At 30.7% G+C, this 27,388-nt stretch overlaps 1 protein-coding gene and 1 long non-coding RNA gene across 2 annotated transcripts in view; one reads left to right on the top strand and one right to left on the bottom strand.

The window, feature by feature from the left end:
- Positions 1-15,921, bottom strand: part of LOC127281759 (TSC22 domain family protein 1) — a 96,030-nt gene extending 80,109 nt beyond the window's left edge. Inside the window, exon 1 of the mRNA XM_051305634.1 lies at positions 14,971-15,921. Coding sequence (XP_051161591.1) covers positions 14,971-14,976 — 6 coding nt within the window. The 5' untranslated portion in view covers positions 14,977-15,921. The remainder of the gene's footprint in view (positions 1-14,970) is intronic.
- LOC127281760 (uncharacterized) overlaps positions 1-27,388 on the top strand; it is a 75,561-nt gene that overhangs the window by 34,366 nt on the left and 13,807 nt on the right. The window lies entirely within an intron of this gene.

Below are 27,388 nucleotides of genomic sequence, written 5' to 3' on the forward strand. Positions count from 1 at the left end.
AATACACCGGTATTTGAATCAAATAAATTTTTTTTTCAGTGTATACATATCTCTCTATACATATATATATATATATATATATATATATATATATATATATATGAGTGAGAAGGTTCTCTCTCTCTCCTTTCGATTCTCCGAGAAACATCTCTATTAAAAACGATGCGGCTCGTCTTCACGCTCTGCTAATTTGCCTACCGATCGACTAGATTCCGCTTCGTGGAATTTTAGGATTTAATCGAGCACGACGATTAATGCGAGAATTTTTTTTTTTCCTTTTTTTTCTCTCTTTTTAGAAAAAAATAGATTGTATAGGCGATGAAACAGAGTGAGAAAAAGTCGATCGTTTATTTTTCAGAGTCTAACAGGGGTTCATTATAAATTTTGTTTTAAAATAGATGTCAAAACTTTGCCTTGAAATTGACTTTAAAATTTTTTTGTATAGAATTTTAAAAATTATTGGATACAACTTTTTTTTTAAAAATTGTAGAAAAATTTATTTTAAAGTTATGAAAAAAATTAGCATAAAAATTACTTGAAAAATTGATGTAAAAAATAGTATTAAAAAAATTTGTTTTTTTATATTTATTTTCAATGGGAACTTGTAATTGTGTCTTTGTGACTCTTCTTTATATATATGTATGTAAGGACAAAGGGGAAAATTTAATGTGTATCTTGAGTTCTAGCAATTTGTACTTTACAATATTATTATTTTCAATTGTAGTTCTTTGTGGCATAAAGCTAGGCCGGAATCGGAAACGCAAACTGCACACCCTGTTTTGTGGTTTTGAGTTTCATGGTGAATGTTATTGTCATGTTCCAGTTACGCAAACACTGTGACATTATAGAAAGAGGAATCTCAATTTGGTACAAAATTTCTTCTTTCGTTCGCAATTAATTTTTATCAAAATTTCAATTTGTATTCGAAAACAAAGAAAAATTAAACAAAAAAATTATTTTTGAAATAATATGAAAAAAAACCCGTTGCTATGGTTCCCCATTGCTATATGGTAATCGTAATTATGGTACCCCTTGCTATGGTAATAACTATTACTATATGGTAACCGTTACTATGGTACCAGTTATTATGGTTACCATTGCTATAGTAACCGTTAAAATGGTACCGTTTATGTTTTCTATGGTACATTGGTATATGGTTACCATTATTATGGTACCAATTTCTATTGTAACTGTTAATATGGTACCATTTACTATGGTATTCGTTGCTATATGGTAACCGTTACAGTGGTAAACCTTATTATGGTACCCCTCGCTATGTAAATACTACTATATGGTAACCGTTATTATGATACCAGTTCTTATGGTTGCCATTGCTATGGTAACCGTTAAAATGGTACCATTAACGTTTTCTATGGTACCGATTGGTAAATGGTTACCATTATTATGGTACCAGTTTCCAGGGTAAACATTGTTAGGTAACCGATAATATATGGTACCGTTTACTATGGTACCCATTGTTATATGATAACCGTTATTATGGTACCCTTTTGTTCATAATACCTATTGATTTATAGTAGCTATTTTGTGGTACCTCTTGTTGTAGTAACAGTGGTTATGGGACTTGTTGCTATGGTTTACTATTGCTGTAGTAACGTTTATTGTGGTATTTTTTGCTGTATAGTAACCGTTTTTATGGTACCTATTGCTATAAGGTAATGGTTAAATGGTACCTTTCTTCTATGGTAACCATCACTATATGATAATCATTGGTATGGTAACCGTTTGTATGATAATGGTTATATGGTACCCTTTTGTTATGGTACCCATTACTATATGATAACCATTGTTATGGTAACCGTTTGTATGATAATGGTTATATAATACCTTTTTGCTATGGTACCCATTGTTATGGTAACCGTTTATATAGTAATGGTTATATGGTACCATTGTACTATGGTACTATTTTACTATGGTACCTCTTACTATATGGTAACAATTTATGGTAACCTTTTGTATGGTAATGGTAACCATTCTTACAGTAACTATGGTTTGGTACATTCAATTAATCGTTGATAAAAATTAAAAGTGAAAGTAGAGTGATATAAAAACAGTTAACAAAAAAAATTACGATGGGAATGAAAGAAAATATGACACGACATCGAGAAGAGAGGGATATTTGATTTGACCCGTTTTGAAATCTGTAATTGAGCGATTACGATTTACGGTAATGTTGATGGTAGTTTAATAAAGTCACGTGATGCTGTGGAAATGAAAAAGAGTATATAATCTGTCGTTCGTGCCCTAGCGGTCGCTCGAGGATGGTTATGGTTGTAGTGTAGCGTTCAATTCCTTTCGTGTATATAGACTGTAGCGTGTAGCCGATTAGTATTACCCACTTCCTTGTGCCTCCTTCTTCTTCTTCTTCTTCTTCTTCTTGGTAAAAGAACATAATACGGAATATATGTATAGAATACCTGTAGTACAAGTTACAACCGCTTAAGGGTCGTCCTATGTGCAAGCGCAATTCTTGTGTATGCTGAGAGAGAGAGAGAGAGAGAGAGAGAGAGAGAGAGAGAGAGAGAGAGAGAGAGAGAGAGAGAGAGAGAGAGAGAGAGAGAGAGAGAGAGAGAGAGAGAGAGAGAGAGAGAGAGAGAGAGAGAGAGAGAGAGAGAGAGAGAGAGAGAGAGAGAGAGAGAGAGAGAGAGAGAGAGAGATATTTGCGGCTTTCAGTTATGAGTACAACTACTCTCCCGCGAGAGATGAGAGAGTACTCTCGCACCCGCCTTTCCAATGCGAAGAATGTTCCTAGACATATGCCTGCTTACCTTTCAACGCGATTAATGCCGCCGGGTGTTCATCGTGTATATATATATATATATATATATGCGCCACTTGTAATAATTTTTATCAAAAAAAAAGAAAAGAAAGGAAAAACATTTCTCGAGAATGAAATAGTGAAATATAACGATCAGTTTTTCCTATTTTATCTATAGTGGAATTCTAATCATGATTCAAAACTTTCCTATTAGAAAATACATTTCGTTTCTGTTTTGAAATTGAACATGTGAAAGTTCAATTTCAATGGATTTTTTCAATTAGTTTATTATTAATTGCTTTACTGTTTTTTGAAATTTATTTCCGCTCGTTATTCATTAAAGATAAAATTTCCATTTGACTGATATTATATTTTTAATTGGCCTTTATAATTCAGCTGAATTTTAATTTGTCAGAAAAATTTCCATCGCTCTTTCATTTAGAATTTTTTATTTGTCCGCAAAATTTAATTTATTAGATCCTGTGTAGAAATTGCCCTCTCAGGGCAAGACCCTAGTAGGAAATAAAACACCACATCTGATCAGGGACAAATCAGGGCGATTAGAAAATGGGGAGTTCCTAATCGGGGCCACATCAGGCGCGGTGTTTTATTCACTAATAGGGCAGTCTGATTCGGCCCCGTTTTGGTCCCTGGAAAATTATTATTAAACCAAATTTTTCATTTGTATTTTATTTATACTAAAAATGAAAAATAGTACATTAGAGAATCATTTAAATCGCTCTCGGATAGTAGTAACAAGTTTTGCACTCCGCTCACAAATATACGTTACAAGGCATTTCCGTAATCCGAGAAGTGTATGCATGTTCGCATAAAGCAATAATAATATGCACCTGCATTTCGACAGTTCTAATGAACCCTAGTTTACTCACTCTCACATATACGTATATATATATACATATGTAGAGTGAAGTGTGCCCCGAAGAGACGCTACCGATCCCAGCGAAAGATCAGAAAGATACACATACACACAACTCCTCTCTTCCCAAGTTAGTTTGAAGGCTCTCCTCTTGGAAAAGCAATGTTCATGCATAATGTATAGCCATATATACTTGCATATATAGATTCGCAACGTCCTCGCAGAAAAGCCTAGACATCGTGGCATTTTGAAATGCGTGTGCGTAAAGCGAGAAAGGGGATATGCGTTTGTGCGCATATACACCCTTAATAATATTTATCTACGTACGCAAATTGGTAGCAATCTCCAATGTCTATTGGAATATTCAAAGCAATATTTATTTACGTGTGTGTGTGTACTTCTTTTTTTGTGTGGGAGAAACCTTAACCTTCTTCCAAATCAAGCGACCATGTAATCGAGCCTTAATTAATTATTAATCGCTGCCGGTGTATATATCGTGCAATTGGATTAACAGGTACATAAATGCAATCCCGTAATCGTTATAAAATCCTTTAGCCAACATGAAGATTCTTATATGTGTATATATACCTCGTCTGTAATCAGAGCTTTACTACCTAGTTATACATATATATTTTTCAGATAATAAATTATCATATATATATATATATATTCCAAGTGTATGTAGTTCGATGATTAAAGCACTGGTTCATATTACCGTCGAGAACAAGCAAATAAAATTAACCACCTTTTTTTGTCTATTTTTTTGAGTAGTTGACTATTTTGCAAAAAATTAGTAGAAGTTAATAGAATTCTGTGAAATTTAGTAGAAATGAGTAGAATTTTGCGAAATTTAGTGGAAATAAATAGAATTTTGCAAAATTTCGTAAAAATTAATAAAAATCTGGGAAATTTAGTTTAGTTGAAGTAGTTAAATAAAATTTTCAGGGTAAGAAATATATATACTCTTTTTTATATACAGTAGCAAAATCGAGAAAATAACATTTTGTGCGTATAGAATAAAGGAGTAAACTTTAGCCAGTGGGCTTTAAAACTGAGTGAAATTTAACAACCTTCTTTATATATATAAAGGAGAGCAGAAATATATAAAATGAACGCTATTTCATTTCAGCAAATAAAGTTTAACACTCAAAGTAATATATAACTTTTCGTTAAATGCTCATAAAAGAGAAATAATGAAAAAATTAATTTTTTTACCTGAATTTAAAAGATTAAGTAGAGAACACGATTTTTTACAGTAAATGAAATTAAAACTAAAAGAAAATTTCTAACAATTAAAAAACAAACAAATAAAAAAAAAAATTTCCACCAATTAAAAAAACAAACAAATAAAAAAATTATAATAGTAAAATTAATAATAATGGTAATAATAAAAATAATAAAAATATTAAAAAAATAAATAAAAATAACATTAAAATAAAATACTTCTGTGTAAAAAATTTACTGAGTTCGTTAATATGTTTCTTTACTATCCATGTAGAAAATTCGGTAGACCCTAAACGTCACAGTGGGCGCAGTATTGGCATAAATAAAAACTAACGCTTTAACGGATGCTCCTATACAAGCTTTGTCCACTTTTTTTTTCTTACCCCATCCACCCACAGTCTCTCATCTCTGTCTCTCTCTCTCTCTCTCTCTTTTTCTTTTGTCTCAGCCTCTCATAAATTTTCTTCTCGGTTCCTACCGTGTGTGCTATCGCGCATCACCGAAAAAAAAACAACCGAAATTTGTCTCGGCTTCCATTTTTGCATCTTCTATACACTCAAACATTTAGCAGGTTAAAAATATCAAATTTTTAAAAAGGAATTTTTAATTTATAAAATATTCTCAAGAATTTTTTTTCGGTATGATTATAAATTGGTTCAACAAGGATAAAATTTTCTCATGTAAAAAATATATATTGTATATATAAATACATATTCTGTCAATTACTATATACGTTACAGCTATTACCTATATTTTAAACGTGGATTTTATCTAATTATTTTCTATAAATACCTTCGTTGGAAACATCCTCTCTCTCTCTCTCTTTTCTAACGATAATAACAATAAATTTGCTTATATATTATCAGGAAAAAAGAAAAAGAAATTTCTTGTATAGCATACCATTCATACCAGTTATCACATATTATATTCTGCCCATATAGAAAAGCAATGAGTGCTGATTCACAGAATGATTATACACAGATGATTACACTCAATGATTAGAGTTTTGAATTAAACTCCTAACATACATATAATAATAAAATCCTTTCAGCAACAAAATATATATCTGATTTATTTTTATAAAAACAAATAAAATGTTTCTAATTTTAATCATTTTCTATTACCACCCAAAGAATCGAAATGTGTCATAAATTTACCAATGAGAATTATATATAATAAATAATGAAACTATAGTTATGATAACGCAAAATTGCACTGGGAGGTGTGATAATAACATATTTATCTATTAAGGAACATTTCTTCCTCGTTCCTTATTGACTTCTTGCCAATAATAATAATAATACATTATGCTATCGGACATATCTGGGAAAATGAGATTTTTCAAATTCCTCGCAAATTTTTTCAAAACGAAAACTTTTTCATCGTAAAAATATATGAAAAATGGATAATTTTGGCTAAATGACATTTTTTACAAATGGAAATGCGGTTTAATGAAAGTTCGGACAAATGATATTTTCGGGAAAATGGAAATTTCATTTAACTTAAGTAAGGACAAATATAATTTCAGCCAAATAAAATTTCAGCTTAATGCAAATACGGACAAATATAATTTCTGCGTCAAATGGAAATTCGTCACAATTGTAGTACGGACAAATGTAATTTCTGGCAAATGGAAATTCGGCACAATGATAGTATACGATTGAATACAATTTTGGAAAAATATAATTTTAGCCAAATAAAAATTCGGCTTAATGGAAATTCAGTTCGATGGATGGGCGGAAAATTATAATTCCTGTCAAATGGAAATTCGGCCTAATGGAAGTATAGAAAAATATAATTTCAACCAAACGGAAGTACGGACAAATATAATTTCGGCCAAATGAAATTTTTGACAATTCAAAATTTGTCCTAATGGAGGTGCGAACAAATATAATTTATTACTAAATCGTAATTTATTTTAACGTAAATGCGGACAAATATAATTTTAGCCAAATGAAAATTGAACTTAATAGAAGTACGGCAAATAAAATTTCAGTTAAATAATAATTCTGTTTAATTGAAATAATGAAAAATATAATTTCGGATTAATGAAAATTCGGCTTAATGAATATTCGGACAATTTTTTCCGAATTTTTTTGCGTATTGAATAGGTAAATTTTTTTGGTAAAAAATTCCGGGGTGTATAATCAGAAACGCATAAAAGTAATACATGTTTTTTATCCCACTGAAAATGGGGAGAAAAGTAAAAATTTTCACACACGAAGATATTGCTCCTTGGTGTATTATCGCATGAATATGTATATAGCGGTTGTTGAGGGCTCGCTTCTTCTTCTTCTTCTTTTACTTTTTTTTGTTGACTGCGTCTCGTGTGTTGTTCCCCCCATACACCTTTTTCCACCTTCCTTCACTATTGGAGTTTGTTGCATCTCACAGGAAAGGTATAACAACCTTCTTTCTATATACCTTCAATCCCGTATTTAGCGAAGCTTGCTCGAAATTCATCAGTGCTGCATTTCGATGAGCTCTTGGGATATGTGCTGCTCTTCTTCTTCTTCTTTCTTTATCGTCGTCGTCTTCTTCTTCTTCTTCTTCAACCATCGGCGGACGCATTTTAGATTTTTTTCGAGTAACTCAATTTAGAGATGCGTGCCTCGCTTAATTTAATTAAGGATACATTTGTGTTCTCCTTTTACACAAGGAGAGTTGGGATGATGAGGAAAAAAAGTCACTTCACATGAATGAGTTCAGTTTTTAATTTCTTTCCTTTTTTAGAATATATATCAAAATGGAAAATTAACAGTTAGGAACAATTATTGTGTGTGGCAATAAAATTTTCTCACTGAATTCTTTATAAACTGAGTTGTCACTGTAGCAAATACGGACAGATATAATTTTAGCCAAATAAAAATTGGACTTAATAAAAGTAGGGACAAATAAAATTTCTTCTAAATAGAAGTTCGGCTTAATGAAAGTGCGGACGAATATAATTTCAGCCAAATGGAAATTGGGCTTAATAGAAGTTGGAATCAATAAAATTTCTGCTAAATAGAAATTTGGCTTAATGGAAGTACGGACAAATATAATTTCAGGCAAATGAAAATTGAATTTAATGGAATTAGGGACAAATAAAATTTCTGCTAAATAGAAGTTTGGCTTAATGAAAGTGCGGACAAATATAATTTCAGCCAAATGGAAATTGGGCTTAATAGAAGTTGGAATGAATAAAATTTCTGCTAAATAGAAATTTGGCTTAATGGAAGTACGGACAAATATAATTTCAGTCAAATGAAAGTTGGATTTAATGGAAGTAGGGACAAATAAAATTTCGGCCAAATAGAAATTGAACTTAATAGAAGTACAGTTGTCACTGTTTAGCATTTTTTTCGCCTTTCTGTTTTTTTTTCATTTATTTGTGTATATATATATATACGAGCAATAGTTAAATTATTAAAAATTATATATAAAATTTAAAATTATATAAATTTTTCTCTTAAAGGCTATTTTGTAGAAATATTTTGTACAATGATTGCAATAATTTGTGCATTCCATTAAATATAAATACATTGGGATTGTTTTTTTTTGTTAGCTGCGACCATTTTATTGCCAGCGATAAATTAATTTTATTGATTTATATTTAGTCCTGTTTTGTCGTGACAGTTTTGCTGCGTCAAGCTGCAACTTTTTCGAATTTCATAAAGTTCACGGAACGCATAAAAGTAATATACGACTTGGAGAGATATAGCACACACACTGCATATGCATACATATATATAGATATGTATATTTATATATATATATATTCATTTAAATGCAATTTCTTTAAGTATGGGAAAAATAACTATATAATATTAACTGGCAATTATTATCAAGGAAAAGAATACGGTTAGGATCTATATATGCTAATGTAATTCATATTTTTAAAAAAAAGAAACTGACACATTTTACGCCTCTAGTTTGCCCTCTGCATTTTAAAAACCCTATAATTATATATTAGAGATAGGCAAATTTCGTTTTTCCACGGCGCGTCGTCCGCGAAGTGAAGTGAGAACAATACCTTTTGGAGGCGTGAAAGATCACGAATCGCAATATAGTCTTTCTCTTATGTCTCTCTTATGTGGAAACTATTTTGTGACCTTTTCCTTCCTTGTGTTCCGGAAGATTTACATATTTTACATATTACCTATATCTTATCTTATATATACAGTTTGTCTCTCTCTCTCTCTCTCTCTCTCTCTCTCTCTCGCTCTCTTTTGAGATTTTAATCGTTTCACGAGAAACTTTTTTTTCAAAATTAATGCATTCATGGGGTTTTCTCTTTTGATAATAGGTTATGTAAACTGTTTTCCCTCTCCTTTCTCTTTCATTCCCTACAATATACATGTGTGTGTGTGTGTGTGCTTATGGTAATTGTCACGAATTAGATCGGACTTTAAATGTATTTTAATGTCGTGAGTAAATTCCAAGGATATAGGGGCAGATCTCGCGTTACTCTTAATTAGAAGTAATTGTTGCTGTTAGAAATGGCTCGTTAGCATTTGATTAAAACACGGTCCCTTGATATTTATTTATTTATTTATTTTCCTTCACATTTGTTACACAAAACATATGGTTGAAATTCAAATACATCATTTTGCACGTGTTGAGTATATTTTTTTATATAGCTATATAGGTTCTTTGAATTTTGTTCAGTTAAATAGAAATTTGGCTTAATGGAAGTACGGACAAATATTATTTTAGGAAAATGGAAATTCGGGTAAATGGAAGTACGGACAGATATAATTTCAGCCAAATCGAAATTGGACTTAATAGAAGTAGGGATAAATAAAATTTCCGCTAAATTGAAATTTGGCTTAATGGAAGTACGGACAAATATAATTTCAGCCAAATGAAAATTGGACTTAATAGAAGTATAGACAAAGAAAATTTCCCCCAAATAAAAATTTGTATTAATCGAAGTAGGGACAAACAAAATTTGGCCAAATATAAATTGGACTTAGTGGTATTACGGACAAATATAATTTTAGCCAAATGGAAATACGGGCAAATAAAATTTTTAGCAAATGGGACTTCGGCTTAATGGAAGTACGGACAAGTACAATTTTGAGGAAATGTAAATTCGGATTAATGGAAGTACGGACAAATACTGTATTAGGAAAAAGGAAATTCGGCTTAATGGAACTACGGACAAATACAATTTTGGATAAATATACTTTCAGCCAAATAAAAATTCGACTTAATGAGACTACGGACAAATAAAATTTTAGAAAAAGAAAATTCGGCCTAATGGATGTACGGACAACCATATAATTTTGGCCATATAAAATTTTGGGTAAACGGAAATTTGGCCTAATTGTAGTGAGGACAAATACAATTTTGGATAAATATACTTTTAGCCAAATGAAAATTTGGCTTAACGGAAGTGCGAACAAATATAATTTTGGACAAATGAAAAATCGATTTAATGAAAGTGCGGACTGATGGAATTTTGGCCAAATGAAATTTTTATCACAAAAATTGATGAAATAGAAATTTACTTTTTAATTGAAGAATATCTCTCTTTCTCTCGTTACAAGAGAAAAGGGAATGGAATTTAGAGGGACACCCAGTATGCAGGTGCATCCTCGCATCTTCTCTCTTGACGTAGATCGCCGACGTGGATTTATTTGGCGCGAGGACCCCTGACGCTGTTTCTGTGCGCGCGATTCTTTCGGTGGTTGTTGTTTCGGTTGCAGCCGGCTTTCTGAATTCCAAATGCTATGTGTAACTTAAAGGAAGGTGAATCCTGAGAGAGAGAAGGAGAGGCGCGATAAAGGTGCGGTAAATAAGGAAAAGAGGAGGGGAGGAACAGGAGTTTATAGAAAAAAAAGAAGACAAGAAGAAGAAAATAAAGAGAAAAAAAATGCACAGCAAAAGAATTCAGACTCGAAAAGCGATTCGGATCAGAATTCGAGGAACATTTGTGTCGCCGCCGCTATCCACTGTTTGAAATTTAGGAATCCGCGTCAAGATCAACCGCAGACTAAAATCCATGCGCCCTTTCGTTAGTAGGTAGTTGCTTTTTTGCTCGCGAATTTGTTGTGGAACTCGAGACGAATCTTTCTAATTAGTTCTCCGTTATATGGGAGGATAAGATATACCTGTCATTTGATTCTTGATTGACCAATTAGCGCAAAAGTTGAAGATTGATTCACTGTATATATATATATATATATATATATATATATATATATATATATATATATATATATATATATATATATATATATATATATATATATATATATATATATATATAGTGGAATGTATTAGACAATTCTTGTATTAATGATGATACTGATACTTTAATTACGTATCTCATTATCAATTAGTGCAAATAAGTATCTAATAATCTATGATGATTGATTTCATGTTAAACAATTTAAATGAAAATTGCGCATTAATGATCATAAATCATGAATTTAATTTTATTCACATATCTTCATTTTCCTTTTTTTTTTATTTTATGGTTAATGATTTTTCTTCTATTATAAAAAAATGGTTTATATTTTTTTTGTTAATTATTTCTTATCTTCTCGCCATCGTAATTCTTTTTTTTTCCTTTGGTTTTTTGCACAAGAGAAAGTGCAAATCGTGTACGGTACATTAGGATATATTCCCTCGATCTAATCTATAGTGAGGAGATCATGTGCGCCACTTTGGATCTCTTGAGAGAGTTCGATTAAATCAATGATTATAAAAGTCTGTAGACAAATTTAGGTCACACTATTTGAGCACGATTAATTGTATATATGTTACAAGTAGAGAGAAATATATATACGATTTTGTATATATATAGTGAGAAAAGTGTATCATAAGTTTTAATTTAAAAAAAAAAATCAGAATAGAAAATTAGAAATTGGTTCAAGAATAAGGATAAAATACTTTGTATTTGCCTTTTTTATTCGAAGGGCTGAAGAATTTGAAATGGCCGTATATAAATCTTAGCTCCCTTTTTGAGACTTTCGGAAGCTGTAAAACTTGTGAAAAGTTTGATGGACCAGCAGCTGTGTGAATTTCACCCACTCTTCTTTTCACCCTATTTGTAAAAACACGCGATACGCATAAGGAGAGCAATCCCACGTCAAATTGGACGTAATCGAAAGCACGTACTAAATTTTGGGTGATACTTCGTGTGTGAGAAAGAGAAAGACTTGCAGCTGCAAGACGCACTTTTAGACGTGCACATATGTATAGAGAGAAGAGGGCAAAATGTTTCGTGTTCCGTTCACGGGGGTAACGATCCTTGGATCTCATTTACAGTACAAATTAGTTGTAGGCCGGACCCGCGTTCTTAATGGGCGCACGGCACGCAAAGAGAGGTTAGGTTTAATGAAGACCGCGCGTTATCCGTGACGAACTGTAGCGAGAGAGAAGGGGAAAAAAAATAAAGAGAAAGAGAGAAAGAACAAGTACCAACAGGTACCAACAATATCCCACTCTGAATGCGAGTTAAACGAAGATTTATGCCGCGCCGCGTAAATATAAACAACAATATGCAATCTCGCTTCATTGTCCAGCCGGTTTTCTCGCGCGAACCAATGCGAACTAATAAGCTGTGGACCGAACACACGATTATTGCCTTTGCTCCTTTTTCCATTCTCCCTGGTGTTTGTGTTTGTGTGTGTAGCATAGAAGCAATGACTTTGCCTTAGTTGCCCCCCAAAGTGTAACAGCATCTTTAAATGTACCTTGGATTCTTTTTCAACTATCTGTGCCCTTTTCCAATTGCAAATGTCACGAGAGAGTTGCGCGTATCTTATGTGACGATTATGCAAATGTCGTATTAGCAGAAAAAGAAATTTGAAAACATTAAGGAATTTTGTTTCCAATCAACAGATTTGGTATTGCCTTTCATGTAGGTTGTTATACAATGAGTTTCTGAACTTTTAAAGTTCAGAACTTGCGAACATCGAAATTTGCTATGTGATTTTTAAGCCTTTAGATTTGAATTCCTGAAGCATGAAAATTTGCAACTTGGACAGAACAGAATTATTTCTCAATATTTAGATTAGAATTTCTGAATTTTTCTTTTTTAAGCTTTGCGTCCGCAAGGAACAATAGTTTGGATAATAAAAATTCACAAAAGACTTAAATTCGTGAAATTCATATAGTAATTTTACCCAAAAGAAATTTGACGACCATTTGGAAATAAGGAAAAAAATTTGTTTTTGATATATGCTTGGAGGGATAAAAAAAACGAAACTTTGAAACGCACTGATTGGCATTTCAACCATAAATAATTGATTTTCAATAAGAAAAAATAATAATAAAAAAAAAGATGCCGTTTGATTTAGTGTGTGCTCGGTGATTATAATCGCTGTTTTACTCAAGTTGGGTATATATCCTGTGCGCGCCTCCCTATTTCTTACGACTTCTACTTGTATAATGTTTCATCTCTCGAGACGTGAGCCATTGAATGAGAAGTAATAAAATCCCAGAGGGGAGTCCTAAACAAGGGAGGTATATTTGAATTCGAATTTTTGAATTTAGTGGTTTAGATCACTAGTATTGATCATATATATCTATACGCGTGCTTGTATATTTAGATTGGTTACCTTGATAGGAATTTTTGGTGTTAAAGTATCATCTGCCTTTTTTCCTATAAAGAATAGTGTATTTTACGGTGATCGTAATTTTTTTAGGGTTTCAGATTATATGGTTTTTTTTTGATAGTTTGTGGTTGTAATAGGTAGAACTATAATTTTACTGTACCTTGGGGTGGATATAACTTTGTTTTGATTGAACTTTTTTGGGGTTTAGGAAACTATTACTTATTAATCCTGACTCGGAGTATAGAAGAATATTGATTGTTTTTGGAAAATAAGTAGAGGTTTAGTAGATGCTAATGTTTTAGTAGAACTTTCGGTGCATCATTTTAAAGATTTTTTTGAGTACCTTTTTGATTAATTTTACTACTTGGAATACGTTTAATTTTGTCTTCGTTTTTGTATTTTTTTCATTCGGATTGATTTTGAAGCCTTGCAACTAATTTTGAAGAATCGGGCAAACTATTTTGATAAAATTTTCTCTCATACAGTGAGTACAACATTTTTGGTGTTAAAGTATCATCTGCTTTTTTCCTATAAAGAATAGTGTATTTTACGGTGATCGTAATTTTTTTAGAATTTCAGATTATATGGTTTTTTGGATAGTTTGTGGTTGTAATAGGTAAAACTATAATTTTACTGTACCTTAGGGTGGATATAACTTTGTCTTGATTGAACTTTTTTGGGGTTTAGGAAACTATTACTTATTAATTTTGACTCGGGGTAGAAGAATATTGATAGTTTTTGGAAAATAAGTAGAGGTTTAGTAGATAATATGCTTTAGTAGAACTTTCGGTGCATTATTTAAAGATTTTTTTGTGTATCTTTTTGATTAATTTTACTACTTGGAATACGTTTAATTTTGTCTTCATTTTTGTATTTTTTCATTCGGATTGATTTTGAAGCCTTGCAACTAATTTTTTGAAGAATTGGGCAAACTATTTTGATAAAATTTTCTCTCATAATACAGTGAGTACAACAAAAATTTATGGTTCGATTTTGATTTCAATACGTTAAAATCAAAATCGAACCGTAAATTCTTGTAACAATTCGTTGAAATCAAAATCGAACCATAACTTTGTACTCACGTAATATTTCTTCACAACTATTATATATTGAATGAGCGCGATTTTACATTGAAAATTTGTACTGTCAATCATCTAAACATGGTAGTTTTTTGAGTGACAGTAATGCTATATTTCTATTATCTTAAAGTGTAAAACTGATCTTTAGAAGAGAGGAAGGTAGTAAATTGCATAGTTTGTAGCTATTTGTATTATAACCACCGGGGAAATAATAATATATAATTGATTTTCACATTAGTTAAGAACCTTCCATCATTATTCCATTGTAGCAAATATAATAACACACACACACACACACACAAAAACGTATAGGAAGTTTTCGCGAAGAGAGAAAGAAAAATTATATATTTCCTTTTCTGTGAAGTTTTTACGATCACAAATATAAATTCCTCTGAATATTAGATTGATTTCCCTTTTTACTGTAATAAATAAATTATTATTGGTCAAAAATGATTTCCTTACACTCATGTCTTCCGTTCGGTGAATTGCATCGATGATGATTAATCCAGGGTATGGGAATTTTTGAAAAATAAAAACACTTTGAATATGTTCACGTGTAACACAAACTGGAATAATTCTGAAACATCCGCAAATTTCTAAATTTTTTTTGTTTGTAGACTCCTGTCACCGTTTGTTTGAAAAGAAATTAGGGCATGTCGCCGATGAAATCGACGTGGTTTGATTTGAGAACATCATCATTGAGAATTTGGATTATATATAGTTAATTCTGTTTTAGTTCTATTATTTGCGGAAGAAAATAAAAGATTCTCGCATGTGTCTCAAAAGGCTGAACTGTCTTGCTTCACTCCATTTCCCTTCTTTCTTGTCCTTTTTCTTCTTCTTCTTCTACTTCTTGGTTCGCCTTGTGTATCCTCGATCTCTCAACCTCGAGAACGAAATAACCAACTACGTACGCCCAAGGTCCCTCTCTCGATCGAGAGGAGATCCAGGGTTCCAGCAGCAAGAAGGACCACACACAGGCGTTGAAGTCTCCGGTTGAAGCTGCCGGTTTCCTATACGGACATATAGGAGATTATCATTTCGCTAAATTTGAAAAAAAATTTGATAATAGAAGCTTCTAATTAACCGAAAAAAAAGGGTTCTACAATATCTTCAATCGTCGATTTAAGATACTCTTTTTTTATTATATTTTGTTTCTTCACATACACAAACACAATCACTTGATTATTCCACTGTTTTTATCGCACTAAGCTTCACTCTTATCCAAAATTTTGTGATATCCTGGAATTTTTAACAATACTGTCATTCGATCGATTTAAATTTAATCCTTAATTTTTATTCTTTTTTTGCAAAATTTATTTGAAGGAATGGGGGGAAAAAAAAAGCTCGCAAAAATCGAACGTCAGGGAAAAATTTTTTGTTTGGAACGAGTATAGGACAACCGTTCACCGGCACGAGTTGAAACTCACTGATTCGGTTTGTGCTTGAGAATAGTGGAGAGTCCCATGCTCGAGTCAGACATCAAGTGGGAGAGAGTGAGAGAGAGAGAGATAGAATGTGAGTGGAGGGGGATTTATATATATATGTAGTAGAGGGATTATAAGGCCTAAGCAGAATAGATTCTTGAACGGGAACGCAATCGTAAACGGAAACGTAAGAATGTGTAAGAGAAGGATAGCAAATATCTTTATTCTTCTCTCACCCATTCTTACGTTTCCGTTCACGATTGCGTTCCCGTTCAAGAATCTATTCTGCTTAGGCCTATAAGGACGAAGAAGGTTTTAAAAGCGGGGGTGTGAGGAATCCTACAGCTGTGTGGCTATATTCTCTTCCGAAACATATAGCACACTATATATATTTTATATGTGTACAAGACCAGTTTTCTATGTAACACCATTTTGCTTCAACATCGCGAAACCTTTGGTACTGCGATCATCATCATCTTCATCATCATCATCATCATCATCATCATTCTCATCTCCTGCCGCGATGAGCGGGAGACTTTATTATATTTACGAGGCGTTATCGAACCAATCCGGCAATATTGATTCCTTGCCGCGTGCATCATGAGATTGCACTATATGCGTCTTTTTTTTATAATTGTTTTGCATAGTTCTTTTTTTAATGACAGAATCTTTTTTTTTTTTAATTATAAGGATATTTTTTAATATTTGGAATTTAGCAACTGAATTACTAATTTCCAATGATATTCAGTTATTTTTGCAATTAGTGGAAGTCTTTATTGATTGAGTCAGTGACATCTGTTTTACCGACTGATGGTAATGTAAATTTGTCTGTTTAAAACAGTAATAATTCGATTGATTTTCAGTGAAATGTGTTTGAATTTCAATAAAAATATTACTGAAATTTTCCACTGAAATTCAGTTATACACTGAAAATTAGTAGAATTTTTTTCCGATTCAAATCTGTTTTACCGATTAACGATAATGCAGATTTGACTATTTAAATCAATAATTCGACTGATTATAGATAATTGAAGATATTTTTGGAAATTGAAGCTTTTTTTAAAAATTAGTTTTTAGTTTTTTTTTTTAGTAGTTTTTAGAAATTGAAATTTCTAAATCTACATTTTTTAAAGATTTCAATAAAAAAAAATAATCATTAAAATTTCATATTTTAATGATTAATTGAAAATACTTTTAACGGAGGCTACTTTAAATTGAAGCTAAACCTATTATTGTTATAAAAGAATTCAGAAATTAAAACTATCATTAAATATAGATATATATGATTTTGAATAACGGAACTTAGTGCCAGTTTGGTTTACCATTGTTTGTAACTATGATAAATTAAAACTAATACTTTTTAAAACTACTGTTAATTGAACTTACCTTAATTATCGAAGTTACTATTAACTATTAACTGAATTTAAATACTAAATAAATTAATTAAAAATAATTGAATTAAAATAAATTATACTAATAAATTATTAATAATAGTAGTACAAAAACAGTAAAAATATAAATAATGATATTAATAATAATAATAAAAATTTTATTAATAATAAAAAATAATATTAATAATCTTAAGAATAAATAATGATAATAAAAATAATTAAATAAAATAGAAAAAAAACTAAATGAAGAAATTAAAAATTTGAAGTAAAAAACGTGTAATTTTCGGATAAATTATTATTAATTACTTGAGGAAAATAATATTAATGGGAAAATATGGTTTTGAAATGAAATAACGACACATTACAAGGTGGTTATCGAAATTCAAAATCAGTTATAATTAGTTGGGATAAATATTGTTCGAGGAAAAAAAAGAAAGAATAATGTAAAAGTTGAGTAATTTGTCTCTCATTTTGGGTCTGTGATGTGTAACGAAAAAAAAAAAAAAAAAAAAAAAAAAAAACAAGAAGGCCCCCTATTTTTACTCCTTAGATTTAGATAAAAACGATTAAGTGCGTATTATTAATGGTTCGGTTGACATAATTTTCCAACAATAACTGTAACAGAGAGAACATAAGAAAAAAACGGATATGATGAACTTTTGACTTTTTTTTTAATTTTCTTCTACTTTCATATATAAATTTTTGTTTTGTTTTTCTTTTGTTACAAAATTTAAAAAAAATCTATTTTGTTTTAATTTTTGATTTTTAATTTTTCTATTTTAATTTTTATGTTTCTTTACTTTGTTATTTTTTTTATTCTTTTCATTATTTTAATAATTTTTATTATTATTTAAAATTTTTATCTTTTATTTATTTATCTTCATTATTTTGTTATATAAAATTTGTTATATATATATATATATATATATATATATATATATATATTGTGAAAATATTATGAGCGCAGCAATTTCCAATATTATGTTCAACATCGCAGCAAAAGCCGTCGCACAGTAATTTGAAATTGACAGAAAGCTGTTCCGATAAAATCTGAAAAGTTTAAACCTCACCTATCTGGTAATTCTATACACACACACACATACACACATCAGATATATTATAAGTTGAAATTTGAGTTGCGTGAGTGGTAGAAACTCTTAAAAACAACAACACAAGGGGGGAAATTCCACGACATATTTTTTTTTTAAAAAACGATTTTTTTTAAAAAAAAATTATCATTTATACATATTAATATTCGAAAAAGATTGATTGTATTATTAATAATCTGAAAACGATTTTTTTTTGCCAAAAGGAGGATAAAAAAAAATTTATGAATAGTTATATATATTTCAAAAAAAAAAAAATTTGTTTAGTTTCAAATTATATTCGCTAGAAGAGAATAATAATTGATAGGCTCTTTCGATTAGATATATAAATCCACGAGGTTTATTTTTTTTTTTTTTTAATAGAAAATTGGAGACAGCTGTGCTGGCGTTAATAAATGCCTCCAATATTAAATTTCCAATCGAAAAATTGTCTAGTGAAACATTATAACCTTTAAAAGTTGCCTTTTGTGTATACCGTTAAAATACAACGTCCTGAATTTCAAAAACCATCGAAGCATCGACGATCGTTTGACCTCCAGTAGATTAATATCTATATAATCTCGAGTGTGAAATATTTGTATTTGAGTATTTTGATTGAGAGACAGGACGCGTTATGCACAAAATACCATTTACATTTTTGGAATATTTTATTGAAAATATTGGAAATATTCCTTTGAAATATTATAGAAATATTTTATTAGGAATATTTTATTCATATTCTAGTATTATTAAAATGTCTTGTCTTTTAGAACATTCCTTTGAAAGATTTTAGGAATATTTCAATTATATATTGTGAAAATATTCCAGGAATATTCCATTGGAATATTGGGAATATTTCATTCTTATTCCAGGAATATTAAAATGTCCGACTTTTGGAAACTTTCCTTGAAATATTCTAGGAATATTCCAATGAAATATTGTTGAAATATTCCAGGAATATTAAAAATATTTCATTTTTATTCCAGGAATATTAAAATGTTCGATAAGAAATGTTCCAAATGTACATTTGAAACATTTCTTTAAAAGATTGTAGGAATATTCCATTAAAATATTGCGTGAATATTCATTGAAATATGGAAATATTCATAGAAATACGGAAATATTTCATTGGAATTATGTGGAATTATTTCCTTGGAATATTGTGGAAATATTATGGAATAAATATTACATTAATATTCTTGAGAAAAATTTCTTGTTCAATCACTGTTTTTCATATATTCTTTCAATATTTTTTAATAGAACGGAATATATTATTCACATTTCTAAAATAATTCATTGCAACATTAGGAATATATCAAAGGACTATTCAATATTCAAGGAATATTAAAATTTCTGAACTTTAGAATGTTTTTTTTTCTTTGGAATACTGTAATTTATTCCATTCGTATTCCTAGAATATTACTTTCGAATTCCACAGTCGAATCGAATGATAAATATTCCCGTGGAATTCCAAAGGAATATTCTCTAAGATCCAATGGAATATTCCAGAAATACTAATGGAATATTCCTGCAATATACCAAAGGGATGTTCCAAAGATAAAATATTTTAATATTGCTGGAAAATAGATGGAATATTTCTTTAGAATTCCAAAGGAATATTCCCTAAGTTCCAATGGAATATTACAGGAATGTGAATGGAATATATTCTGCATTTTTTAGTTCAGAATTCTATTTCAAGATCTATTCTATTCTATTCGAATACTTTGTACTATATAAGAGAATATTTTAGAAATATTTCAAAGGAACGCTCCCGTACATTATTTCTGTAATATTCCTGAAATATTCCTATAACATTCCATTAGAATATTTGTAAAATATATTAAAGGGACGTTCCAAAAATCGAATATTCTAATATTTCCACAAAATGGATTGAATATTCTTTTAGAATTCCAAAGGAATATTCCATACATTCCAATAGAATATTCCAGGAATACTAATGGAATATTCCGACAATATTCCAAAGGGACTTTCCAAAGATCAAATATTTTGATATTCCTAGAGAATTAACGGAATATTCTTTTAGAATTCCATTGGAATATTCCCAATATTCCAATGGAGTATTCCAGGAATGTGAATGGAATATTATGTGCACCATACGGGTTAAGATATATTATTCTAAAGATTGACTTTCCCTTTCAAATATCTTCTATTGTTTACTCGTGTGGATTTTTGAATGATTTATACAAAAAAAAGAAGATTATTTTCTTTCACTTTGCCTGATATGATGAACATAAATCTTTGCATTTTGCATCAGGCATTAGTTTTTGTGGTATTACAGTGAATTGCCCTTTTTAAAATGTATTGGTACGCATTCATTTTATTATTCTTTTCCTTTTTTTTTTTTTATTTTCACAACGATGTAATACACACGAGATTCCAGATTTTCCCGATAGCTTCAAAACTTGCCGGGAGAATGAGAGTCGCAGCAAATGCTCGTGACACGATATCTATTGTCGGCGCGCATAGAAAGTCAAAAAATGAGAAGAAAAATCTTTTACCCTCAAGGACAACAACATTCGCTTGAGAAAGAGAGAGAGAGAAAAAAAAAGATAAAAATAGAGAGAGAAAAAAAATATATATATCTTGAGTCAAGCGATTCGTTGAAAGATGTCACCAACTTGGGAGAGAAGAATAAGAAGATGAATTACGTGCGATAATCTTTATATATCCTCTCTCTCTCTCTCTCTATATATATATATATATATATATATATATATATTGCATCGCTGGCGCACGGAAACAATTGATTCTCATTAGCGTATTTCTAATAGATTCTAACTTTTTAATGGTTGTTTTAACACGCGAGATAATCAAGTTTTTTCCATGTTAATTAGGCGTATTATGTCGTTTCAAGTTGAGAAAAAAAAATTTCTTCATACAGTGACATTTCTCACGATTGAACAATTCACATATATAAATGTGTGTATGTGTATGTTTGATGTATGAATGAATTGATTTAATAGAAAAAAAATTGTTTGTCACAGTTGAAGGTTTCAGTATAATGTTAAAACATTCATTTTAAATATATATATACATATAAATACGTATATTTCAAATGGTTAAATATGAAACATTTATAATCATTGGTGTAAAACAAGTCGGGAGGGATTTTTTTTTATTTCGTTGGCAACGACGTGAATATGATTGAGGTAAATGTTAGTTATCGTTTGATGTAATCTTTTTATATATGAAGTATATATATATAAAAGTGTGCGCACAAGTGTATAGGTGAATTTGAATATTAATTTTTTAGCATGTGGTGCAGTCATGCATAATTAACGTTTGACTTTTGTGGTGTATATAAATAAATTCTGTTGTGATAATGTTGCAATTGTTGTTGAGATTGTTGACAGATCTTAAGATCTATAGATCTATCTCTTTTGTATGTATCGATGCAAGAAGAGTTTGTTGAATGACCTTTGAAATTCCAAAGAAACTGGAACATTGAGAAATATTCTTGCGTTTCAAATCGAGAGTTTCATAAAGGTGTTAATTTTTATTTAATAATAATAGTTAAATTTTATAATCGCAGATTTCAGCAATCTAAATATTTTTTTGTTATCTGTAGGAAAAAATAATTTTTTTGTTCTAGTGGAATCTAGTCTAGTTAGTTTTTTGAATCCTTTTGGTTTTTTTTATAATTGGGTTTAGTGAAAGTCAGTTTTAACCCAAATGATTTTTTATAATCATATAATTTCATTAGTATACAAGTATTAAGAAAAAAATGATACTTTTGCTAATTAAACTGGCACCTTTATTATTATAATATATGGCTTCTAATTAATAAGTAGTCTCCTATTTCCATAAACGAAACGCGAAGTAACTTTATCTGGATAGGAGATTTAATAAATCAAAATGCCAGATTTATATCGCGATTATAGTCTCGTGAATAATATTACATGTTGATTTTTTCGATGTATACATATATATATTTATAGAAGAGTACCAGAAATGTTTTTCAAATGCGTCTCTAGGATCAATTTTAAATAATTGGTATCATCTATTTTTCTTGAAGTGTGTCCCAGAATACTTGTTTATATTATGTGGGCGAGATGATTCCGTGTGGGCCAAGCGGTTCATCATTGTCGATCGTAACGCCGATGAAGAAGCCCTATAGACATCGACGGTGGCGTTCATTTGTCCATATCAGAGAAAGGGATTCGGAATTTCATCCGCATTAGATTTGAGAGTAATGATAACGCCATGGGAGAATATCTCCAAGTCAGAGAGAAATAGAAAGTTAATTTTTTCTCTAATATTCTCCTATGCCTCTCTCACTTTTTTTTCAAAATAGTATTTATAAAAGAAAAAAGGTTATTAAAAGAGGAAGAGGATTCATAAGAGGAAAAATACTCATAGAAGAGGATTCACAAGAGAGGGAAAAATTTTAATGGAGAGGAAGAAGATTTGTGAGAGAGAAAGAAGATGTAGAGGAGAGGAAGAGGAATTATAAGAGGAAGAAAATTCATAGGAAAAAGGAGGACTATTTACAGGAGAGGAAGAGGAATAATAAAAGGAAGAAGATTTGTAAGAGAGGAATAAGAATCATAAAAGAGAAAAAGGATACATGAGGAAAAATATGTATAAAAGAGGAAGAGGATTCATAAGAGAGGAAGAAGGCTTAAAAGAGAGGGAGAGGATTCTTAAGAGAGGAAGAAGATTCATAGGAGAGGAAGAGGATACATAGTAGGAATAAGATTAATAGGAGAGAATTCATAACTGAGGAAAAAGGTTAATAGAAGAGTATAAGGATTCATAAAAGAGGAAGAAAATTCACAGGAAAGGAAGAAGATTTACAGGAGAGGAAGAAAATTTATAAAAGAAAGAAGATTCATAGGAAAAGAAAGGGATTCATAAGAGGAAAAATATTTGTAAATGAGGAACAGATGTCATAAGAGAAGGGAAATTCATAAGAGAGGAAGAGGATACATAAGAGATGAAGAAGATTTATAGGAGAGAAAGAGAATTCCGAAGAAAGGAAGAAGATTCATAGAAGAGGAAAAGGATTCATAATAGAGGAAGAAGATAAATAGAAGAGAATAAGGATTCATAAGAGGGGAAGAAGATTCTTAATAGAGGAAAAAAAGTTTCTTAAGAGAGGAAGAAGATTAATAGGAGGGGAATTGGATTCACAAGATCAACTTGCGTTTTCTAATTCCTATGAAAGCTCGCGGTGGATCATCATCTCTCCTTTGACTGAAGCAGAAGAAGACGACTTGATGAACTTGCCTCGTGAATCACTTGTTCTATAAAAATTGGCGCCGATGCGTGAGTAAGATAATGGCGAGGAGGAGCAGTAACAACAGGTTTTGCTTATAGACTCTCTCTTTAAGTATCGCGATGTTGCATGTGAAAACTTACACATATAACGATGCACGTGCACTTTTCCCCCCTTTTCTTATTCGCTGTGAGGGATGAAATCTTTCTATTACAAAAATTTTCCTAAACTTTAACAATTCTAGATTCAATTATTTTTACCTCTCTTATTATTCATCATTGTGATCGTTTTATATAGATTGTATTTGACATTTACAAAATCTTTAAAGTAACAATTGATTCGTACATTTTTTTATATATCTAACCAGATTAAAAAACAAATTGTATAACGTTTGAGATGGCGGAAAATGGAAAAAATAATTTACAATGTGTGAGAGAAATAGGTCTTTATTGTTTCGATTATACAGTTTCTATTCTCTCTCGTTGGAAAGGTTGGCAAAAGCCTTTTGACCCTTTGTTATATTTTATTCATCAGATCGTAAATGGGGATAAGTTGATAACAGCTAGAAATTACATGCTTGAATTTCAGTTCATCATTTACATAATATTAGAATTTGTCTTTTTCATCTCTATGATCGTAGAGAAAAAAATCAATACGTTCTGATTGTATAATTCAACAATTTTTACGTTCTAGAATTGTATTCCTTTAATATTCGAAAAACGAAACAGATTATATGTTATACTGATTAACAGAACTTTCTGTTTTGAAACAAGTCCGAAACCAATTCCAGAAAATTCGATTTGGTATTAATTTAATTCTCCTTTTCTTTGTTCATACAACAGGAAAAACAGGAAAGCTTGAAAAAAATTCTTAAAACAAGTGTGCTTGTTAAACAATTTCTGTGGCATATAGGTCCTGTTTGGTGAAACATGCAATAAACGTGCGAGGTACAAGATTGGTCAATGGTGGTACGACATGTTTTGCGTGTCTATTGCTCTTTCTCTCCCACACATATATAATGTCCCAAGATTTTCATCGGTTTGATACAACAACTATTTAATAGGATATGGCATTTCGTCTTCCTCATGTTACGTTTATGGTACGTGTGTTACATCCAGGAAAGTGCGAATCCCTCACTGGGGATAAGAAATTTATTATACACATCATTGCCTCGCGTTAAATTATATAATTATCTTGTTGAAACAACAAGTATTATAATTGGCATATGTTTTATTGGATAAAAATTTACGATACATCTTTATTGCAACTGCGATTAATGATCTTGTTTACTGTTAGGGCAAATTTTTTTTTTAAACGTTACTTTTTTATGGTTTTCGATATTAGTAATACGGATTCTAAATTGTTAAATGTTATGTTGTGGATATAGAATGGAATGAAGAGTGCGAGAGATAGAATTCTGATCAGCTTCTGTATAGGTGTGTTTTTGATATTGTAAGTTTTGTATTGTAAGATAAGAATTGGTGGTCTGCGATAATCAACGGCAAATCGCGTTCCACTGATAAAAAAAACGGCACTTGATCGTTGAAGGTGTGTGTAATGTACCAGACCGCGAGATAACCCGATAATCTGCACGACTGTATTTATATATATGACCATTCCAGTAGACTATATTGGTTGTTTAACAAACAGGCTGCGATATGCCACCGATATGCCTCGTCACAAACACGAATTGTACAAATTTTCAAAGTTGCTTTGTGTATAAATATATATCTATATTATACCAGTAGTTAACAGACTTGAGAGCGTAGGCGACAATGTCGTTACACTTGGCGACACATATCTGTATCAACTTTTACAGTTATACATACACTACTCTTTGACAACAAAAATTCTAAAATTTTTCCATAATTGGATGTAGAGAATTTTCCAACGGGATATGTAGTTATATTTTTAATAGGATCCTGAGGATTAGGAATGCAGTTGGTTATTTTTGCTACAAAGTATTTAAAATTCTGTTGCTTCTTAGATTGTGATTTCAGAGGCTGAATCTGTATCAGATGTAGGGGGCAAAAACACACCTTTTGTTTGCAAAAACGGTGGCAAATTATTCTTGTACTGTAGGTATACAAATCTTTTTTGTTTCAATATGGTACTGAAATCATTGTACGCGGGTACAAAACTTTATGTGTTTCAAAAGCGGTATTAAATAATTTTGGAATCGGTATAAAACGTTCTGTGTTCCAAAAATGGTACTAAAACATTTTTGTACAGTGCGGGCATAAACGGTTACTCGATTTAGGAGCGTCATTGCGGAACGTATTTTTGCCTGCAAGGTCTGTTCTAAAATCAGAATAACGTTTTTAAAATCTGTTGTTCCAAAACTCGTTTTCGGTACATGAAACTTTTTTTGGAACAACAGATTTTAAAAACGTTACATTAACTTTCGAAAAACAATTTTGAAGCATGGATTATTTTGTGCCCACTGGGTTATAATAATTTTAATTGTTACCCTTCCGTAGTTTTTCTACGGATGATAAATATATTTCTTTTTTGGATTTTGAATCTTCTGTTGGACTTTGTCGAACCGCCCACTTCTTCATATACACACACCAGCAACATTTTCTTTATCATCGTGTAAAGAGGATCGAAGCCAGTTACGAGGAGGAGATGAGATGTACTGGAAGATAAACGTTTCGATCAGACTGGCAAATAAAAAGAGTATGGAAGCCAGCACGGGGGCTGCGCGTGGGTAAACTGGGCAAAGTATATATGGGACTGGATCAGAAGTTGTCGTCGGCTGTCTTCTTATAAAGCTTTAATATATAAACGACTAGAGCAGCATCAAAAGGATATTTGAATTTTTTTTTTTTTTGCTTCTTCTTTTCTTTTTCTATTTATATATAATGTTTATATATATATATAGTAGAGATGAAGAGTCAAGTTTGAAAGAGTCATAGAGACACACCCGCCATATAGCAATAACCATTATCATTATCATTATCATTACCATAATCATTACCATTACCCACACGCGCTGTCGTGCTTCACAGCTGCGGATCGTGTCGATTGCTGAATACACTTTCAGTCGCTATTAAATAATCAATAATGTCACACCCATTAGAATCATTCACTTAATGGATTAAGAGAATTCATCTATTTGATTATAAAGATTATTGCGCGATGTTGTGGAATTTCAGAAATAATTATTTGAATTTCATTGATTTTGATGGTTATTTTATTCTATTGCGGCTATTTTCTTTTATTGAAAATATTTTTTTTTAGTACTCCCTAAATATCGTATTTGCAAAACACATGAATATTCTCCTAACATTGATACTGAATTAATTTTGTTTGTTTCTCCAACGTTCTTTGATTTTCTTTATTCTACCAACAAAGGAAACAAAAACGAAACATTAATATCATTAAAATCTACTAAAAAGATACTTGGAAAAAAAAATTCCATAAAAATTATTTTGTACCAAATTATTTCCAATGATACGTTTCTTGATTTTTTACCAACTTTTTTTGTTTCCAAAACAATTACTATAAGAGATAGAAGGAATTTCTTTTAAACGCATTATTTCTAAAATATTTCTATAAAGAATTTTGCTTTTTTTTTTCTTCTGCGAATACCATCGGGAGGAGGGGGGGGGGGCGAAGAAAATCATAAAAATATCTTTCTCCCATCAGGAGAAAAAAAAGTGAACGAAAAGAATGGAACTTGCTGTATATATATATATTGAAAAACTATAAGCCTTGTTACTGTTTCTCTCTTGC

The sequence above is a fragment of the Leptopilina boulardi genome, unplaced genomic scaffold (genome assembly GCF_019393585.1).
Source record: "Leptopilina boulardi isolate dan_hultmark-lab unplaced genomic scaffold, ZJU_Lbou_2.1 LbouV2_278, whole genome shotgun sequence".
In the NCBI taxonomy this organism is placed as follows: Eukaryota; Metazoa; Arthropoda; class Insecta; order Hymenoptera; family Figitidae; genus Leptopilina; species Leptopilina boulardi.